The 21,697-nt window shown below is 45.1% G+C and overlaps 1 protein-coding gene across 1 annotated transcript in view; it reads left to right on the plus strand.

Annotated features, from left to right (window-relative positions):
• The window catches only part of LOC123998970 (voltage-dependent P/Q-type calcium channel subunit alpha-1A-like), a 250,420-nt gene that overhangs the window by 103,021 nt on the left and 125,702 nt on the right, over positions 1–21,697 (plus strand). The window contains exons 4-14 of the mRNA XM_046304259.1: positions 12,914–13,005; positions 13,221–13,373; positions 14,026–14,213; positions 15,936–16,039; positions 16,238–16,353; positions 17,133–17,177; positions 17,955–18,041; positions 18,691–18,897; positions 20,315–20,427; positions 20,900–21,012; positions 21,509–21,640. Coding sequence (XP_046160215.1) covers positions 12,914–13,005; positions 13,221–13,373; positions 14,026–14,213; positions 15,936–16,039; positions 16,238–16,353; positions 17,133–17,177; positions 17,955–18,041; positions 18,691–18,897; positions 20,315–20,427; positions 20,900–21,012; positions 21,509–21,640 — 1,350 coding nt within the window. The remainder of the gene's footprint in view (positions 1–12,913; positions 13,006–13,220; positions 13,374–14,025; positions 14,214–15,935; positions 16,040–16,237; positions 16,354–17,132; positions 17,178–17,954; positions 18,042–18,690; positions 18,898–20,314; positions 20,428–20,899; positions 21,013–21,508; positions 21,641–21,697) is intronic.

Here is a 21,697-nt window from a genome sequence, read left to right on the forward strand (position 1 = left end):
GCTGTCCATTGTAGAACAGTGTGGAGAACAGTGATGAGCTGTCCATTGTAGAACAGTGAGGAGAACTGTGAGGAGCTGTCCATTGTAGAAAGAGTGTGGAGAACTGTGATGAATGGCCCATTGTAGAACAGTTTGGAGAACAGTGAGGAGCTGTCCATTGTAGAACGGTGTGGAGAACTGTGAGGAGCTGTCCATTGTAGAACAGTGAGGAGCTGTCCATTGTAGAACAGTGTGGAGAACTGTGATGAATGGCCCATTGTAGAACAGTGTGGAGAACTGTGAGGAGCTGTCCATTGTAGAACAGTGAGGAGAACTGTGAGGAGCTGTCCATTGTAGAACGAGTGTGGAGAACTGTGATGAATGGCCCATTGTAGAACAATGTGGAGAACAGTGAGGAGCTGTCCATTGTAGAAAGAGTGTGGAGAACTGTGATGAATGGCCCATTGTAGAACAGTGAGGAGAACTGTGAGGAGCTGTCCATTGTAGAACAGTGTGGAGAACTGTGAGGAGCTGTCCATTGTAGAACTGTGTGGAGAACTGTGAGGAGCTGACCATTGTAGAACTGTGTGGAGAACTGTGAGGAGCTGACCATTGTAGAACAGTGTGGAGAACAGCGAGGAGCTGTCCATTGTAGAACAGTGTGGAGAACAGTGAGGAGCTGTCCATTGTAGAAAGAGTGTGGAGAACTGTGATGAATGGCCCATTGTAGAACAGTGTGGAGAACAGTGAGGAGCTGACCATTGTAGAACTGTGTGGAGAACTGTGAGGAGCTGACCATTGTAGAACAGTGTGGAGAACAGTGAGGAGCTGTCCATTGTAGAACAGTGTGGAGAACAGTGAGGAGCTGTCCATTGTAGAAAGAGTGTGGAGAACTGTGATGAATGGCCCATTGTAGAACAGTGTGGAGAACAGTGAGGAGCTGTCCATTGTAGAACAGTGTGGAGAACTGTGAGGAGCTGTCCATTGTAGAACAGTGAGGAGCTGTCCATTGTAGAACAGTGAGGAGAACTGTGAGGAGCTGTCCATTGTAGAACTGTGTTGAGAACTGTGAGGAGCTGACCATTGTAGAACAGTGTGGAGAACAGTGAGGAGCTGTCCATTGTAGAACAGTGTGGAGAACAGTGAGGAGCTGTCCATTGTAGAAAGAGTGTGGAGAACTGTGATGAGCTGTCCATTGTAGAACAGTGAGGAGAACTGTGAGGAGCTGTCCATTGTAGAACAGTGTGGAGAACTGTGAGGAGCTGTCCATTGTAGAACTGTATGGAGAACTGTGAGGAGCTGACCATTGTAGAACTGTGTGGACAACTTTGAGGAGCTGACCATTTTAGAACAGTGTGGAGAACAGTGAGGAGCTGTCCATTGTAGAACAGTGTGGAGAACAGTGAGGAGCTGTCCATTGTAGAAAGAGTGTGGAGAACTGTGATGAATGGCCCATTGTAGAACAGTGTGGAGAACAGTGAGGAGCTGTCCATTGTAGAGCAGTGTGGAGAACTGTGAGGAGCTGTCCATTGTCGAACAGTGAGGAGCTGTCCATTGTAGAACAGTGAGGAGAACTGTGAGGAGCTGTCCATTGTAGAACAGTGTGGAGAACAGTGAGGAGCTGTCCATTGTAGAACAGTGTGGAGAACAGTGATGAGCTGTCCATTGTAGAACAGTGAGGAGAACTGTGAGGAGCTGTCCATTGTAGAAAGAGTGTGGAGAACTGTGATGAATGGCCCATTGTAGAACAGTTTGGAGAACAGTGAGGAGCTGTCCATTGTAGAACGGTGTGGAGAACTGTGAGGAGCTGTCCATTGTAGAACAGTGAGGAGCTGTCCATTGTAGAACAGTGAGGAGCTGTCCATTGTAGAACAGTGAGGAGCTGTCCATTGTAGAACAGTGAGGAGCTGTCCATTGTAGAACAGTGAGGAGAACTGTGAGGAGCTGTCCATTGTAGAACAGTGTGGAGAACTGTGAGGAGCTGTCCATTGTAGAACAGTGAGGAGCTGTCCATTGTAGAACAGTGAGGAGAACTGTGAGGAGCTGTCCATTGTAGAACAGTGTGGAGAACTGTGAGGAGCTGTCCATTGTAGAACAGTGAGGAGAACTGTGAGGAGCTGTCCATTGTAGAACAGTGTGGAGAACTGTGAGGAGCTGTCCATTGTAGAACAGTGTGGAGAACAGTGAGGAGCTGTCCATTGTAGAACAGTGTGGAGAACAGTGAGGAGCTGTCCATTGTAGAACAGTGTGGAGAACAGTGAGGAGCTGTCCATTGTAGAACAGTGTGGAGAACATTGAGGAGCTGTCCATTGTAGAACAGTGTGGAGCTGTCCATTGTAGAACAGTGAGGAGCTGTCAATTGTAGAACAGTATGGAGAACAGTGAGGAGCTGTCCATTGTAGAATAGTGTGGAGAACAGTGAGGAGCTGTCCATTGTAGAACAGTGTGGAGAACATTGAGGAGCTGTCCATTGTAGAACAGTTTGGAGAACAGTGAGGAGCTGTCCATTGTAGAACAGTGAGGAGCTGTCCATTGTAGAACAGTGAGGAGAACTGTGAGGAGCTGTCCATTGTAGAACTGTGTGGAGAACTGTGAGGAGCTGACCATTGTAGAACAGTGTGGAGAACAGTGAGGAGCTGTCCATTGTAGAACAGTGTGGAGAACAGTGATGAGCTGTCCATTGTAGAACAGTGAGGAGAACTGTGAGGAGCTGTCCATTGTAGAAAGAGTGTGGAGAACTGTGATGAATGGCCCATTGTAGAACAGTTTGGAGAACAGTGAGGAGCTGTCCATTGTAGAACGGTGTGGAGAACTGTGAGGAGCTGTCCATTGTAGAACAGTGAGGAGCTGTCCATTGTAGAACAGTGAGGAGAACTGTGAGGAGCTGTCCATTGTAGAACAGTGTGGAGAACTGTGAGGAGCTGTCCATTGTAGAACAGTGAGGAGAACTGTGAGGAGCTGTCCATTGTAGAACAGTGTGGAGAACTGTGAGGAGCTGTCCATTGTAGAACAGTGTGGAGAACAGTGAGGAGCTGTCCATTGTAGAACAGTGTGGAGAACAGTGAGGAGCTGTCCATTGTAGAACAGTGTGGAGAACAGTGAGGAGCTGTCCATTGTAGAACAGTGTGGAGAACATTGAGGAGCTGTCCATTGTAGAACAGTGTGGAGCTGTCCATTGTAGAACAGTGAGGAGCTGTCAATTGTAGAACAGTATGGAGAACAGTGAGGAGCTGTCCATTGTAGAATAGTGTGGAGAACAGTGAGGAGCTGTCCATTGTAGAACAGTGTGGAGAACATTGAGGAGCTGTCCATTGTAGAACAGTTTGGAGAACAGTGAGGAGCTGTCCATTGTAGAACAGTGAGGAGAACTGTGAGGAGCTGTCCATTGTAGAACAATGTGGAGAACAGTGAGGAGCTGTCCATTGTAGAACAGCTTGGAGAACAGTGAGGAGCTGTCCATTGTAGAAAGAGTGTGGAGAACTGTGAGGAGCTGTCCATTGTAGAACAGTGAGGAGAACAGTGAGGAGCTGTCCATTGTAGAACAGTGAGTGGAACAGTGAGGAGCTGTCCATTGTAAAACAGTGTGGAGAACATTGAGGAGCTGTCCATTGTAGAACAGTTTGGAGAACATTGAGGAGCTGTCCATTGTAGAACCGTGAGGAGAACAGTGAGGAGTTGTCCATTGTAGAACAGTGTGGAGAACAGTGAGGAGCTGTCCATTGTAGAAAGAGTGTGGAGAACTGTGATGAATGGCCCATTGTAGAACAGTGTGGAGAACAGTGAGGAGCTGTCCATTGTAGAACAGTGTGGAGAACTGTGAGGAGCTGTCCATTGTAGAACAGTGAGGAGCTGTCCATTGTAGAACAGTGAGGAGAACTGTGAGGAGCTGTCCATTGTAGAACAGTGTGGAGAACAGTGATGAGCTGTCCATTGTAGAACAGTGTGGAGAACAGTGAGGAGCTGTCCATTGTAGAACAGTGTGGAGAACAGTGAGGAGCTGTCCATTGTAGAACAGCTTGGAGAACAGTGAGGAGCTGTCCATTGTAGAAAGAGTGTGGAGAACTGTGAGGAGCTGTCCATTGTAGAACAATGTGGAGAACAGTGAGGAGCTGTCCATTGTAGAACAGCTTGGAGAACAGTGAGGAGCTGTCCATTGTAGAAAGAGTGTGGAGAACTGTGAGGAGCTGTCCATTGTAGAACAGTGAGGAGAACAGTGAGGAGCTGTCCATTGTAGAACAGTGAGGGGAACAGTGAGGAGCTGTCCATTGTAGAACAGTGTGGAGAACAGTGAGGAGCTGTCCATTGTAGAACAGTGTGGAGGAGAACATTGAGGAGCTGTCCATTGTAGAACAGTGAGGAGAACAGTGAGGAGCTGTCCATTGTAGAACAGTGTGGAGAACAGTGAGGAGCTGTCCATTGTAGAACAGTGTGGAGAACAGTGAGGAGCTGTCCATTGTAGAACAGTGTGGAGAACAGTGAGGAGCTGTCCATTGTAGAACAGTGTGGGAGAACTGAGAGAGCTGTCCATTGTAGAACAGTGAGGAGCTGTCCATTGTAGAACAGTGAGGAGAACTGTGAGGAGCTGTCCATTGTAGAACAGTGTGGAGAACAGTGATGAGCTGTCCATTGTAGAACAGTGTGGAGAACAGTGAGGAGCTGTCCATTGTAGAACAGTGTGGAGAACAGTGAGGAGCTGTCCATTGTAGAACAGTGTGGATAACAGTGAGGAGCTGTCCATTGTAGAACAATGTGGAGAACAGTGAGGAGCTGTCCATTGTAGAAAGAGTGTGGAGAACTGTGATGAATGGCCCATTGTAGAACAGTGTGGAGAACAGTGAGGAGCTGTCCATTGTAGAACAGTGTGGAGAACTGTGAGGAGCTGTCCATTGTAGAACAGTGAGGAGCTGTCCATTGTAGAACAGTGAGGAGAACTGTGAGGAGCTGTCCATTGTAGAACAGTGTGGAGAACAGTGTCCATTGTAGAACAGTGTCTGTCCATTGTAGAACAGTGAGGAGAACTGTGAGGAGCTGTCCATTGTAGAACTGTGTGGAGAACTGTGAGGAGCTGACCATTGTAGAACTGTGTGGAGAACTGTGAGGAGCTGACCATTGTAGAACAGTGTGGAGAACAGTGAGGAGCTGTCCATTGTAGAACAGTGTGGAGAACAGTGAGGAGCTGTCCATTGTAGAAAGAGTGTGGAGAACTGTGATGAATGGCCCATTGTAGAACAGTGTGGAGAACTGTGAGGAGCTGTCCATTGTAGAACAGTGAGGAGCTGTCCATTGTAGAACAGTTTGGAGAACTGTGAGGAGCTGTCCATTGTAGAACAGTGAGGAGCTGTCCATTGTAGAACAGTGAGGAGAACTGTGAGGAGCTGTCCATTGTAGAACAGTGTGGAGAACAGTGATGAGCTGTCCATTGTAGAACAGTGTGGAGAACAGTGAGGAGCTGTCCATTGTAGAACAGTGTGGAGAACAGTGAGGAGCTGTCCATTGTAGAACAGTGTGGATAACAGGGAGGAGCTGTCCATTGTAGAACAATGTGGAGAACAGTGAGGAGCTGTCCATTGTAGAAAGAGTGTGGAGAACTGTGATGAATGGCCCATTGTAGAACAGTGTGGAGAACAGTGAGGAGCTGTCCATTGTAGAACAGTGTGGAGAACTGTGAGGAGCTGTCCATTGTAGAACAGTGAGGAGCTGTCCATTGTAGAACAGTGAGGAGAACTATGAGGAGCTGTCCATTTTAGAACAGTGTGGAGAACTGTGAGGAGCTGTCCATTGTAGAACTGTGTGGAGAACTGTGAGGAGCTGACCATTGTAGAACTGTGTGGAGAACTGTGAGGAGCTGACCATTGTAGAACAGTGTGGAGAACAGCGAGGAGCTGTCCATTGTAGTACAGTGTGGAGAACAGTGAGGAGCTGTCCATTGTAGAAAGAGTGTGGAGAACTGTGATGAATGGCCCATTGTAGAACACTGTGGAGAACTGTGAGGAGCTGTCCATTGTAGAACAGTGTGGAGAACAGTGATGAGCTGTCCATTGTAGAACAGTGAGGAGAACTGTGAGGAGCTGTCCATTGTAGAACAGTGTGGAGAACTGTGAGGAGCTGTCCATTGTAGAACAGTGAGGAGAACTGTGAGGAGCTGTCCATTGTAGAACAGTGTGGAGAACTGTGAGGAGCTGTCCATTGTAGAACAGTGAGGAGCTGTCCATTGTAGAAAGAGTGTGGAGAACTGTGATGAATGGCCCATTGTAGAACAGTGTGGAGAACAGTGAGGAGCTGTCCATTGTAGAACAGTGTGGAGAACTGTGAGGAGCTGTCCATTGTAGAACAGTGAGGAGCTGTCCATTGTAGAACAGTGAGGAGAACTGTGAGGAGCTGTCCATTGTAGAACAGTGTGGAGAACTGTGATGAGCTGTCCATTGTAGAACAGTGAGGAGAACTGTGAGGAGCTGTCCATTGTAGAACTGTGTGGAGAACTGTGAGGAGCTGACCATTGTAGAACTGTGTGGAGAACTGTGAGGAGCTGACCATTGTAGAACAGTGTGGAGAACAGTGAGGAGCTGTCCATTGTAGAAAGAGTGTGGAGAACTGTGATGAATGGCCCATTGTAGAACAGTGTGGAGAACTGTGAGGAGCTGTCCATTGTAGAACAGTGAGGAGCTGTCCATTGTAGAACAGTGAGGAGAACTGTGAGGAGCTGTCCATTGTAGAACAGTGTGGAGAACTGTGAGGAGCTGTCCATTGTAGAACAGTGAGGAGCTGTCCATTGTAGAAAGAGTGTGGAGAACTGTGATGAATGGCCCATTGTAGAACAGTGTGGAGAACAGTGAGGAGCTGTCCATTGTAGAACAGTGTGGAGAACTGTGAGGAGCTGTCCATTGTAGAACAGTGAGGAGCTGTCCATTGTAGAACAGTGAGGAGAACTGTGAGGAGCTGTCCATTGTAGAACAGTGTGGAGAACTGTGATGAGCTGTCCATTGTAGAACAGTGAGGAGAACTGTGAGGAGCTGTCCATTGTAGAACTGTGTGGAGAACTGTGAGGAGCTGACCATTGTAGAACTGTGTGGAGAACTGTGAGGAGCTGACCATTGTAGAACAGTGTGGAGAACAGTGAGGAGCTGTCCATTGTAGAAAGAGTGTGGAGAACTGTGATGAATGGCCCATTGTAGAACAGTGTGGAGAACTGTGAGGAGCTGTCCATTGTAGAACAGTGAGGAGCTGTCCATTGTAGAACAGTGAGGAGAACAGTGAGGAGCTGTCCATTGTAGAAAGAGTGTGGAGAACTGTGATGAATGGCCCATTGTAGAACACTGTGGAGAACTGTGAGGAGCTGTCCATTGTAGAACAGTGTGGAGAACAGTGATGAGCTGTCCATTGTAGAACAGTGAGGAGAACTGTGAGGAGCTGTCCATTGTAGAACAGTGTGGAGAACTGTGAGGAGCTGTCCATTGTAGAACAGTGAGGAGAACTGTGAGGAGCTGTCCATTGTAGAACAGTGTGGAGAACTGTGAGGAGCTGTCCATTGTAGAACAGTGAGGAGCTGTCCATTGTAGAAAGAGTGTGGAGAACTGTGATGAATGGCCCATTGTAGAACAGTGTGGAGAACAGTGAGGAGCTGTCCATTGTAGAACAGTGTGGAGAACTGTGAGGAGCTGTCCATTGTAGAACAGTGAGGAGCTGTCCATTGTAGAACAGTGAGGAGAACTGTGAGGAGCTGTCCATTGTAGAACAGTGTGGAGAACTGTGATGAGCTGTCCATTGTAGAACAGTGAGGAGAACTGTGAGGAGCTGTCCATTGTAGAACTGTGTGGAGAACTGTGAGGAGCTGACCATTGTAGAACTGTGTGGAGAACTGTGAGGAGCTGACCATTGTAGAACAGTGTGGAGAACAGTGAGGAGCTGTCCATTGTAGAAAGAGTGTGGAGAACTGTGATGAATGGCCCATTGTAGAACAGTGTGGAGAACTGTGAGGAGCTGTCCATTGTAGAACAGTGAGGAGCTGTCCATTGTAGAACAGTGAGGAGAACTGTGAGGAGCTGTCCATTGTAGAACAGTGTGGAGAACAGTGATGAGCTGTCCATTGTAGAACAGTGAGGAGAACTGTGAGGAGCTGTCCATTGTAGAACAGTGTGGAGAACTGTGAGGAGCTGTCCATTGTAGAACAGTGAGGAGAACTGTGAGGAGCTGTCCATTGTAGAACAGTGTGGAGAACTGTGAGGAGCTGTCCATTGTAGAACAGTGAGGAGCTGTCCATTGTAGAACAGTGAGGGGCTGTCCATTGTAGAACAGTGAGGAGCTGTCCATTGTAGAACAGTGTGGAGAACTGTGAGGAGCTGCCCACGGTAGAACAGTGTGGAGAACATTGAAGAGCTCTTTTGGTTAAAAAAGGGTCATTGTCTCAGGTAAAGTCTTGCCTGGGTTGAACCTCTCTCTAAATTATATTTTAATGGCTCAAGCCTTGGTTCCAGACTGTCAAACTCAAGATTAGCTGGCCACTCCTTCCTCATACCGTGTGTGCGAAATTGTGCCTCTACAAGCCAGATTCTTTCGACGTTTACTTCTCAGACAGACTTGCTTAAAGCCTTGATGTTATGCTAACCTCTGACCTGTTGCGTGTATCTGTCAGATGATGTGACATACAGTATAAGAAAGATCTGGAAACAATTTTTATTTGAGCCTATCATATTCCCTGGAGTGGTTGAACAATGAGTTTTAATGACTCCAACCTAGTGTATGTAAACTTCCGACATCAACTGTATGTATGTGTGTGTATGTGTGTATATGGGAGGGAGTGTGTGTGTGTTTTCATGCGTGTGTGTTCATCAGGGTAGAAACTGAGGATTTTCATAGGTAGCTAGTTTGTGTGACCTAAATGTTAGTGTGCATTCGTGCATAAAAATGTATTTGCACTCAAATGGTTCCAAGCTGAAAGTGTATGTACGCGCAGCTTAGAAATGTGTGCGTGTGTGTTCATGCTTGTGGGGGTGTGTGTGCTTTGGGTGTATGTGCTAGCTTGTATGTGTATTAATTACATGCATGTGTGTGTTTCACTACACAACTGAGGATATTAGAAGAAAATAAAAAACATATCAATCAAGCTCCCCTTGGCCCGGTTACCACGGTGATGCAAAGATTCTAGCAAGGAGCCAAGGTCCCTGTTGCCATGGAAACAGTTATGAATGAGAAGGGCCCCAGTAACCGTGGAAACGGTGTGAATGAGCCTTGTTGCTTTGATGATAAATGCTGTAAAGGTGGACAGACCTGGTGGGGTTGAGGAGCTGCTGTTGGTGCAAGACTGCCATCTTCATCTTCTTCATCATCATCATTGTCTTCTTCTTGCACACACATGCACACACACACATATACACTCTTGACAGTTTCCTGTGAGGCAGATTGGTAACTCACAGTAGATGTCTCTCCTGTCAGTACTGTTAATACTATCCCCTACATACACACGCACAGACACACGCACAGACACACACACACACTTTTTCTCCCTCCACACACACACCTGCTTTGTCAGTGTCAATCCCTCACTTTAACCCCAATATCCCACCTTGTCTTCAGCGCAGGACCTTCCAGGCTGTCAAACCAGCACCTCACCCTTCCTTCCCTGTCTCCTTCCTTCATTCTCACTTCCCTTTACCTCCTCTTCTGGTAGGACAGTCTCTGTTTCCCCGGCTGTCATCAGGACTAGTGATTTCTAACTCCCATAGCATCCCTCTACGTATCTAGCACAGGAAGATAGCTTAATTGTCCCTGAGTTGATTTGATTTTGATTTGATTTGATTTGAGGGGATAAATATAGTTATATAGAATTGAAATCCCATAGCAAGTACTTGCCTTTTAGCACAGATAGTAACTCCCATAGTATTTACCTGTGTTCCTAGCACAGATAGCTAACTCCCATAGGATTTACCTGTGTTCCTAGCACAGATAGTAACTCCCATAGGATTTACCTGTGTTCCTAGCACAGATAGCTAACTCCCATAGGATTTACCTGTGTTCCTAGCACAGATAGTAACTCCCATAGGATTTACCTGTGTTCCTAGCACAGATAGCTAACTCCCATAGGATTTACCTGTGTTCCTAGCACAGATAGTAACTCCCATAGGATTTACCTGTGTTCCTAGCACAGATAGTAACTCCCATAGGATTTACCTGTGTTCCTAGCACAGATAGCTAACTCCCATAGGATTTACCTGTGTTCCTAGCACAGATAGCTAACTCCCATAGGATTTACCTGTGTTCCTAGCACAGATAGCTAACTCCCATAGGATTTACCTGTGTTCCTAGCACAGATAGTAACTCCCATAGTATTTACCTGTGTTCCTAGCACAGATAGCTAACTCCCATAGGATTTACCTGTGTTCCTAGCACAGATAGCTAACTCCCATAGGATTTACCTGTGTTCCTAGCACAGATAGCTAACCCCCATAGGATTTACCTGTGTTCCTAACACAGAAAGATACCTCCCATAGGATTTACCTGTGTTCCTAGCACAGATAGCTAAGTCCCATAGTATTTACCTGTGTTCCTAGCACAGATAGCTAACCCCCATAGTATTTACCTGTGTTCCTAGCACAGATAGCTAACTTCCATAGTATTTACTTGTGTTCCGAGCACAGATAGCTAACTTCCATAGTATTTACCTGTGTTCCGAGCACAGATAGCTAACTTCCATAGTATTTACCTGTGTCCCTAGAACAGTTTTTTAAATGTATTTTATATTATTTAACCTTTATTTACCTAGGCAAGTCAGTTAAGAACAAATTAGTATTTACAATGACGGCCTACCCCGGCCAAACCCTACCCCGGCCAATTGTGCACCGCCCTAATGGACTCCCAATCAAGGCCGGTTGTGATACAGCCTGGAATCAAACCGGGGTCTGTAGTGATACCTCTAGCACTGAGATGCAGTGCCTTAGACCGCTGCGCCACTCGGGTGCAGATAGCTAACTCCCATAGGATTTACCTGTGTTCCTAGCACAGATAGCTAACTCCCATAGGATTTACCTGCGTTCCTAGCGCAGATAGCTAACTCCCATAGGATTTACCTGCATTCCTAGCACAGATAGCTAACTCCCATAGGATTTACCTGCATTCCTAGCACAGATAGCTAACTCCCATAGGATTTACCTGCATTCCTAGCGCAGATAGCTAACTCACATAGTATTTACCTGCATTCCTAGCACAGATAGCTAACTCCCATAGGATTTACCTGCATTCCTAGCACAGATAGCTAACTCCCATAGGATTTACCTGCATTCCTAGCGCAGATAGCTAACTCACATAGTATTTACCTGCATTCCTAGCACAGATAGCTAACTCCCATAGGATTTACCTGCATTCCCAGCGCAGATAGCTAACTCCAGAACATAGTCAGTCACACCAGCCTCTCTGGTGAAGCTATTAAGCTAAAAGTGTGTGTTAGTCGTTAAGCACAGAGCTTCCTAAACTGGGCTCTGTGGACTCACTGTTGTTCAACAACCAGATACCCCACCAGGCCTCGGTGGGAAGGCTTTCAACGATGTGTCATTCAGATTGTATTACACTGACACATCATCATTCCCTAGTGTTTAGGTGTGCTGCCAGACTAACGGTGGGCCCCTGAGACTCTCCTGTGCTGTAGTGGTCCATGTGGAGGGGAGAGACACCTATTGAGTAGTGATGTGCAGTTTGCGAATTATTCATTATTTTTGAATTACCCTTTTTAATGCCTCTAGAGTCACGTTTCATTTTTCTGAGTGACTTGTTTGTTTTAGTTGTTTGTTTGACCTTTTGGCTGCAATGCAATGAGTCCTACAGCAGGATTGATGCACGCTTTTCCGGCTCAGTGGCTCCAGAGACAAACAGCTGATCATGCTGCAGGCATTGTTTCAAACTGATAATATATTACATTAATGCAATTAATTGATTATTGACTGTTATGATGGACCCAGCTTCGTAGAACCAAAACTGCAAAGCTGCTCAAAACAAACTCGAGAATGAATCATTTGGGGACCTGCAGTTCGCGAACGACATTGTGCATATCACGGCAGTCAAGCAATTGCATTCCACCAAGAGTCGAATGCACTGGTGCAACAGGATCAGCCAGTTAAACTGTGCCATGCAGCTCTTAGCAGAAGGACTGTTGGAAAACGTTGATGATTTCCAGTCAGTCAGAGAGATAACTGGAAGTCGGACAACGTGAGAGAACATCCTCTCCTTCACACACAAACAGTCCTCCTCACCAACACTCCTTCACAGAAACATACACACCTATCTTTCTGTGCCTCTCAGTTTTTCCTACACAATGTGTGTGTGTTTTGTGTGTGTGTGCGTATGTGTGCATGTTTGTGTGTGTGCATGTGTCTGTGTGTGTGTGTGTGTGTATAATGAGGAAAAGATAGAGTCCTGATGAGTTGGCAGTGGCCATGGCTCTCAGACAGAGTTTATAAATAGGAGGAATAAAGATGGGTAACAAATGAGCCAGTCAACAACTCTCAATCATACAGCCTGTGCTACCTCTCTCTCTCTCTCCCCTCTCCCCTCTCTCTCTCCTCTCGGTCTCTCTCTCTCTCTCTCTCTCTCTCTCTCTCTCTCTCTCTCTCTCTCTCTCTCTCTCTCTCTCTCTCTCTCTCTCTCTCTCTCTCTATCGAATTCCCTGTCCCATCTCTTGATTGACTCGTGGCTCATTCATGCATTCACATTATTGACTTACTCATTCACTCGCTGAATGTCTTCTTCTTATCCAAGTGATTGGTGTAAATGATTAACAGATGATGTCACTAAAAAAAAACAGAAACTGACACACATTGATTGGCTGATGCTACAAATGTTCCTAAAAAAATATTAAAATACTATAATTATTCCTTCTCTTTATTTTCCCTCTTCCCTCTGTCTCCCTCTCTCCACCTCCTCTCTCTCTCTGCTCCATCTCTCTCTGTAGGATCCTGTCTACAGTGGGATCGGACTTCGATTTGCGGACTCTGAGAGCGGTCCGTGTACTGAGACCCCTCAAACTGGTGTCTGGGATACCCAGTAAGTCTTGGGACATATGGGGGTGTGGGACGGAGAGAACGACTAGCTACACCCCTAATAGTCTTATTTCATCTGATACCATAAGAGGAGGGGAGGGGGAGGACAGTTCTGATTAAGTTACATAATTTTTATAGAGATTTTGGGATGTAGGTCAGAGTTTTTAAAAACTTTGTCTGTTGTTTCTGTTCTTAAACAATGTGCTCTGTCTCCCCCAGGCCTCCAGGTGGTCCTCAAGTCCATCATGAAGGCTATGATTCCACTGCTGCAGATCGGCCTGTTGCTATTCTTCGCCATCCTCATGTTCGCTATCATCGGCCTGGAGTTCTACATGGGCAAATTCCATACTACCTGCTTTGACATTCACACAGGTAAATCGGTCAGTCGGTGGATTGGTCGGTCAGTTGGTCGGTAAGCCAGTAGGTCGGTGAGTCGGTTGGCATGCCAGTCAGTCTGCTAGTCAGTCTGCCAGTCAGTCAATCAGTCAGTCTGCCAGTCAGTCAGTATGCGCCAGTCAGCATACCAGTCAGCCAGTATGCCAGTCAGGCTGTCTGCCAGTCAGTCACCCAGTCAGTATGTGCCAGTCAGCATACCAGTCAGGCAGTCTGCCAGTCAGGCAGTCTGCCAGTCAGGCAGTCTGCCAGTCAGTCAGTCTGCCAGTCAGTCACCCAGTCAGTATGTGCCAGTCAGCATACCAGTCAGGCAGTCTGCCAGTCAGGCAGTCTGCCAGTCAGTCACCCAGTCAGTATGTGCCAGTCAGCATACCAGTCAGGCAGTATGCCAGTCAGGCAGTCTGCCAGTCAGTCTGCCAGTCAGTCACCCAGTCAGTATGTGCCAGTCAGCATACCAGTCAGGCAGTATGCCAGTCATTCTACCAGTTAGTCAGTCAGCCAGTCAGTCGCCAGTCAGTCAATCAGTATGCCAGTTAAATCAGTGACAAAAAGACTGTCAATTCAAAATGAATCAAAGAAGATCTAGATCTTAAATAACATGTTGATCCCCAAACTGTCTGTACCCCTGTAGATGAGATTCGTGAGGAAGTTCCGTGTGGGACAGAAGCCCCGTCGAGACTATGTCCAAACGGGACCACGTGTCGAAAGTATTGGCTGGGTCCTAACTACGGCATCACCCAGTTTGACAACATCCTGTTTGCCGTGCTAACAGTCTTCCAATGTATTACCATGGAGGGATGGACTGACCTGCTCTACTATGTGAGTTACGGTACTTCACATCACAGTGGGTCTGTATTAGAGGTATTATGGTATTTCATTTATGGTTAAAGAGCTGGACTATTATGTGAGTTACTGTAGAGTTGGGTTAGGGTTTAAGATCGGGTTTGGTTTTGGGTTTAAGATCAGGAGTTTGGGTTTGGTTTTAGGTTTAGGTTTGGCTTGAGATCGGGTTTGGTTTTGTGTTTGTGTTTGAGATTGGGATTGGATTCAGGATTGGTTTGGGTTTGAGATTGGGTTCAGTTTTCGTTTTGGGTTTCGGTTAGAATTGAGGCAGGATAAGCTGATCCTAAATCTGTGGGGCAACTACAACCTGGATAATAGATTTATATGGTATATACTAGTAAATTACATGGTAAATACCCACCAATTCATATAATACATGTTTCACTGCTATACAAATATGCCCATAGCATTTACTCATATGCTGTATTGTGTGCCCATACCTAAGAAACAGTGAATAGGGCCCTGCTGCCAGTGGCAATGGTTGCAATGGTGACAGAGAGGTGGATGAGGGTAGTGGGGGAATGTGAGTGTAGTCCCATCCACAGCAGTCTATATGGGCCCATATTGAATATTCCCCCTTCCCTCTCTTCTCTTTCTCACACATCTCTCTTGCCTCGCTCTCTCTGCTTCCTTAATCTGTCTCTCCATCTCCATTCCTCTTTGCATCTTCCTACTCCCCCCACCTCACCACACCCAATTACTCACTCTCTCTCCTGTCAGCCTCCCCCTTTCTCCCTTACTCTTCACCCCCTCCCCCTTTCTCCCTTCCTCTTCACCCCTCCCCCTTTCTCCCTTCCTCTTCACCCCTCCCCTTTCTCCCTTCCTCTTCACCCCTCCCCCTTCTCCCCTTACTCTTCACCCCCTCCCCCTTCTCCCTTCCTCTTCACCCCCTCCCCCTTTTCCCTTCCTCTTCACCCCCTCCCCCTTTCTCTCTTCCTCTTCACCCCTCCCCTTCCTCCCTTCCTCTTCACCCCCTCCCCCTTTCCCCCACCGCTTCCCTTCTTCTCTGTCCTCCATCAGTCTCACTCGGTGGTGGTGCTGCTCTATATTTAACAGGGCTGTGCAGTCAGAGTTATTCTTGCAGCTGCTGAGGAAGAAAGTGCTGAAAGTTTAATGGATAAAAAGGCTGCAGCATAGAGCAACAGCAGACACGCCCACAGACATAGGGAGGGAGGGAGGGAGGGAGGGAGGGAGGGGGAGGGAGGGAGGGAGGGAGGGAGGGAGGGGGAGGGAGGGCATTACATTCTGTGATGGACTCTGTTTAGGGGGAAATACAGCAAGATGGGGAGGGATGAGAGATGGAGAGAAAGGGGGTTTGGAGAGAGAAGGGAAATGGAGGGTTGAGAGAGGGAGAGAAAGGGGGTTGGAGAGAGAAGGGAAATGGAGGGTTGAGAGAGGGAAGAAAGGTTGAGGGAAAAAGAGAGAGGAAGAGCGTTACATTCTGTGCAGCTGAACTGTTTATATGGCAGATACTCTGGACAGTATATTGTATAAAACAATGTCCTAATTATACCCGCATTGTGGTGATCCCGTCCCAGTTCATCAAAAGGTCATGAAATGGTCTGCTATTTTTTGGCTTTATAAAATCTACATCTCAGTGTAACCTCTCTAGTCAAACAAGGGAAAGATGAATTACTAGTGTGTGTGTGTGTGTGTGTGCGTGCGTGTGTGCGTGCGTGCGTGTGTGTGTGTTTGCAGAGCAACGATGCCTCAGGGAGCGCGTGGAACTGGATGTACTTCATTCCCCTCATCATCATCGGCTCTTTCTTCATGTTGAACCTGGTCCTGGGTGTACTGTCTGGGTAAGTGAATGCGTGTGTGTGCACGCATGTGTGTGTGTGGGAGAGTGTGTGTGTGGGCGCACATGCGTGTGTGTGTGTGACATGTGTGTGTGTTTTGTGTGCGTGTGTGCGTGTGTGTGTGTATACAATATCTCTGTGTATATGTCATTGTATACATCTATATGTGTTTCATTTGATATGTGTGTGTGTCTACCACAGGGAGTTTGCCAAAGAGAGAGAGCGAGTGGAGAACAGGAGTGAGTTTCTAAAGCTGAGGAGACAGCAGCAGATAGAGAGAGAGCTCAATGGATACCTGGAATGGATTTGTAAAGCAGGTACATTATCATCATATAGAACTACACACAAAACATACATGGAACCCTATGTTACATATTTATGTTATATATATTATATATTTATGTTATATATGTTACATATGTTACATATTTATGTTATATATATTATATATTTATGTTATATATGTTACATATTTATGTTATATATATTATATATTTATGTTATATATGTTATATATTGATGTTATATATGTTATATATTTATGTTATATATGTTATATATTTATGTTATTTATGTTATATATGTTACATATTTCTATAATATATGTTATATATTTATCTTATATATGTTCTATATTTATTTTATATATTTATGTTATATATGTTATATATTTATGTTATGTTATATATGTTATATATTTATGTTATATATGTTATATATTTATGTTATGCTATATATGTTATATATTTATGTTATATATGTTATATATTTCTGTTATGTTATATATGTTATATATTTATGTTATATATGTTATATATTTATGTTATGTTATATATGTTATATATTTATGTTATATATGTTATATATTTCTGTTATGTTATATATGTTATATATTTCTGTTATATATGTTATATATTTTTGTTATGTACGTTACATATTTATGTTATATATGATATGTATTTATGTTATGTATTATTGTTATATATGATATATTTGTTATATATTTATGTTATATATGTTATATATTTATGGTATATATGTTACATATTGCCATATACATTCCCTGTTTTGTTTACTTGACTTTTGCTTCCTATAGAAGAAGTAATCTTAGCAGATGATGAAGACCCTGATGCCTTTGACGGTATTTACCCAAGTGTGTGTGTGTGTGTGTAGTGACATAGATATGTTAGAATGTATATAGAGACAGAAAATTAGAAAATATAATAGTGTAAATGTAGCATCATTGTTAGTGTAAATGTATTATCATTACTAGTATACATGTAGTATCTTTCTAGTCTAAATGTATCATCTTTGCTAGTGTAAATGTAGCATTTTTAATAGTGTAAATGTTGCATCTTTCCTCATGTAAATGTAGCATCTTTGCTAGTGTAAATGTAGCATATATACTAGTGTAAATGTAGCATCTTTACTAGTGTAAATGTATCATCTTTACTAGTGTAAATGTAGCATATTTACTCGTGTAAATGTAGCATCTTTACGAGTGTAAATGTAGCATCTTTACTAGTGTAAATCTATAATATTTGCTCGTGTAAATGTAGCATTTTTGCTAGTGTAAATGTAGAATATTTACTAGTGTAACGAGAGCATCTTTTCTAGTGTAAATGCAACACCTTTGCTTGTGTAAATGTAGCATATTTGCTAGTGTAAATGTAGCATCTTTCCTATTATAAATGTTGCAGCTTTGCTAGAGTAAATGTAGCATCTTTAGTAGTGTAAATGTAGCATATTTGCTAGTGTAAATGTAGCATCTTTGCTAGTGCAATTGTAGCATCTTTGTTAGTGTAAATGTAGCATCTTCACTAGTGTAAATGTAGCATCTTTGCTTCTGTGCCAGTGTTCGTTTGCGTGTTCTATAGTGAGCAGTTGTGCGTCACTGTGTTCTATTTTTCCCATTCAGGCACCCGCAGGAGACCCACCATCAAAAACCACAAGAACAAAACAGATCTCCTTAACCCAGAGGATGGGAATGGAGACCTGGCAGTGGGTAAGAAACACCACACACACGCACACGCACACACAAGATGTTACATGCTAACCAAATGTGTTTTTTCTCTCCACTCTTGTCCCCATCCCCCTCTCCTTTTCCCACTCTTCTCCTCTCCTCCATCCCCTCTTCCCTTTCTTCTCCTCTCTTCCATCCCCCTCTCCTCTTCCCACTCTTCTCCTCTCCTCCATCCCCCTCTCCTTTTCCCACTCTTCTCCTCTCCTCCATCCCCTCTTCCCTTTCTTCTCCTCTCTTCCATCCCCCTCTCCTCTTCCCACTCTTCTCCTCTCCTCCATCCTCCTCTCCATTTCCCACTCTTCTCCTCTCCTCCATCCCCTCTTCCCTTTCTTCTCCTCTCCTCCATCCCCCTCTCCTTTTCCCACACTTCTCCTCTCCTCCATCTCCTCTCCATTTCCCACACTTCTCCTCTATCCCCCTCTCTTCTTCCCACTCTTCTCCTCTCCTCCATCCCCCTCTCCATTTCCCACTCTTCTCCTCTCCTCCATCCCCCTCTCCTTTTCCCACACTTCTCCTCTCCTCCATCTCCTCTCCTCTTCCCACTCTTCTCCTCTATCCCCCTCTCCTCTTCCCACTCTTCTCCTCTCCACTATCCCCCTCTCCTTTTCCCATTCTTCTCCTCTCCTCCCAGGTTCTCCATTTGCGCGGGCCAGTCTGAAGAGTTCAAAGCTGGAGGGCTCTAACTTCCATAAGAGGGAGCGTCGTCTGCGTTTTTTCATCCGACGCATTGTGAAGACCCCGTATTTCTACTGGAGTGTACTGTGTCTCGTGGGACTTAACACCATGTGTGTGGCTGTAGTACACTACGACCAGCCTGAACCACTCTCAGACTTCCTCTGTGAGTAGACACACTGGGAGGGAGGGGGGGTATGTATGGATGGATGGAGGGATAGAGGGTAGGAGGGAGGTATGGAGCGAGGGAGAGATAGAGGGTGGGAGGGAGGTATGGATGGAGGGAGGGATAGAGGGTAGGGGGGAGGTATGGAGCGAGGGAGAGATAGAGGGTGGGAGGGAGGGATAGAGGGTGGGAGGGAGGTATGGAGGGAGGGAGAGATAGAGGGTGGGAGGGAGGGAGGGATAGAGGGTGGGAGGATGGATAAAATTAAGATCCTACACCTGTACACACACAGACACTCATACACTCGTACTACTGTACACATACACTCTTATATGAAGGATGGAAATTCTAGATACTTTTCTTTATTTCTCTCTCTACCTCTCTGTCACATTGGCTTAAAGGAGATTCTGTCACATTGGCTTAAAGGAGATTCTGTCACATTGGCTTAAAGGAGATTCTGTCACATTGGCTTAAAGGAGATTCTGTCACATTGGCTTGAAGGAGATTCTGTCACATTGGCTTGAAGGAGATTCTGTCACATTGGCTTAAAGGAGATTCTGTCACATTGGCTTAAAGGAGATTCTGTCACGTTGGCTTAAAGGAGATTCTGTCACGTTGGCTTAAAGGAGATTCTGTCACATTGGCTTAAAGGAGATTCTGTCACGTTGGCTTAAATGAGATTCTGTCACATTGGCTTAAAGGAGATTCTGTCACATTGGCTTAAAGCAGATTCTGTCACATTGGCTTAAAGGAGATTCTGTCACATTGGCTTAAAGGAGATTCTGTCACGTTGGCTTAAAGGAGATTCTGTCACATTGGCTTAAAGGAGATTCTGTCACATTGGTTTAAAGGAGATTCTGTCACATTGGCTTAAAGGAGATTCGGGAGACAGACACAGGAATGTGTAATAATGTTTTTCATCAAGCCCCAAATTATGGCATACCGTGTAAAGGCACGGGGACGAAGACCAAACAAACACGTAACAAAAACACAGAGTTGAAACCCAAACAAAAGAGAGAGGAGTACCTCTAATAAATAACACACACGCACAATAATAAACACACTGGACAAGACCTGTAATCATCTGCACAATCCACAATGACATGAAGGCCAAAACACACAGCACAGGTACTCACACGCACCAACGGACATAGTAACAATAATGGACAGTCCAATGGGAACCAAAGGGCAAACTTATACAAGTACTAATCAGTGGGAACAGGGGACAGGTGTGCGTAATGAAAGATCGGGAGGGATCTGTGACAGTCTTTCTGCAACTTTGATTACTTCTTACAGTGAATTGCCCTTCTTTATTTATTTTCTTTCGATATCATCCTCCTGCATTTTCCTGCTTGCTCATTCATGTCTGATCTTTCCCGCTCTCACCCTGTTCCCTCTCTCTTTTCACCTCTTCCAGACTTTGCAGAGTTCGTCTTCTTGAGTATCTTCATTTCTGAGATGGGTATAAAGATTTATGGACTGGGGTCACAGCCTTACTTTCACTCCTCCTTTAACTGCTTTGACTGCATTGTGAGTGGTGGAACATGTCTACTCTAGGGCACACACACACACACACACACACACACACACACACACACACACACACACACACACACACACACACACACACACACACACACACACACACACACACACACACACACACACACACACACACACACACACACACACACACACACACACACACACACATAAAGTAAACAACACACACACACACCAATAAAGTAAACACACACACACACACACACCAATACAGTAAACACACACACTTACATATCATTTTTGACCGCATGTTTTGGATAACATCACTAATCATGTGTGTGTGTGTGTGTGTGTGTGTGTGTGTGTGTGTGTGTGTGTGTGTGTGTGTGTGTGTGTGTGTGTGTGTGTGTGTGTGTGTGTGTGTGTGTGTGTGTGTGTGTGTGTGTGTGTGTGTGTGTGTGTGTGTGTGTGTGTGTGTGTGTGTGTGTGTGTGTGGCAGGTAATATGTGGCAGCATATTCGAGGTGCTGTGGGGTTTTATCCAGCCTGGGACATCCTTTGGTATCAGTGTATTACGAGCTCTAAGGTTACTGAGAATCTTCAAAGTCACCAAGTAAGTCTCTACTGACTGAGTCAACCTCTGTATCGGATATCTTATCAATCTGTTTGTCAGCATGTCTCATTAACAAACGACCATGAAAGGCAATTAGACATTTATAGGCTTTTCTAAACTCTTTCTCTCTCTCTCACAAGCTCTCTCTCCTCTCTCCAACACTCTCTCCCCAACTCTCTCAGTTCTATTCAAGGGTCTTTATTAGCATGGGAAGAAACATATGTTTATATTGCCAAAGCAATATAAATAAATAATAAAAAGTGAAAAGTAAATATTACACTCACACAAGTTCCAAAATAATAAAGACATTTAAAATGTCATATTATGTCTATATACAGTGTTGTAACGATGTGCAAATAGTTAAAGTAAAAAAGAATGGTGTGTGTTCTTCTTTGGTTGCCCTTTTCTTGTGGCAACAGGTCACAAATCTTGCTGCTGTGATTTCTCTCCCGCGCCCCTCCCCCCCTCTCTCTACTACTCTCTCTCTCTCTGTCAGGTACTGGGCGTCTTTGAGGAACCTGGTTGTATCTCTGCTCAACTCCATGAAATCCATTATAAGCCTGCTCTTCCTCCTCTTCCTCTTTATCGTCGTCTTCGCTCTGTTGGGCATGCAACTCTTCGGAGGACAGTCAGTACCTCCTCTTCTATTCCCCTCTTTTCTTGCCCCTTTCATCCTTCCTCCCCC

Source organism: Oncorhynchus gorbuscha, linkage group LG16 (genome assembly GCF_021184085.1).
Source record: "Oncorhynchus gorbuscha isolate QuinsamMale2020 ecotype Even-year linkage group LG16, OgorEven_v1.0, whole genome shotgun sequence".
NCBI classification, from domain to species: Eukaryota; Metazoa; Chordata; class Actinopteri; order Salmoniformes; family Salmonidae; genus Oncorhynchus; species Oncorhynchus gorbuscha.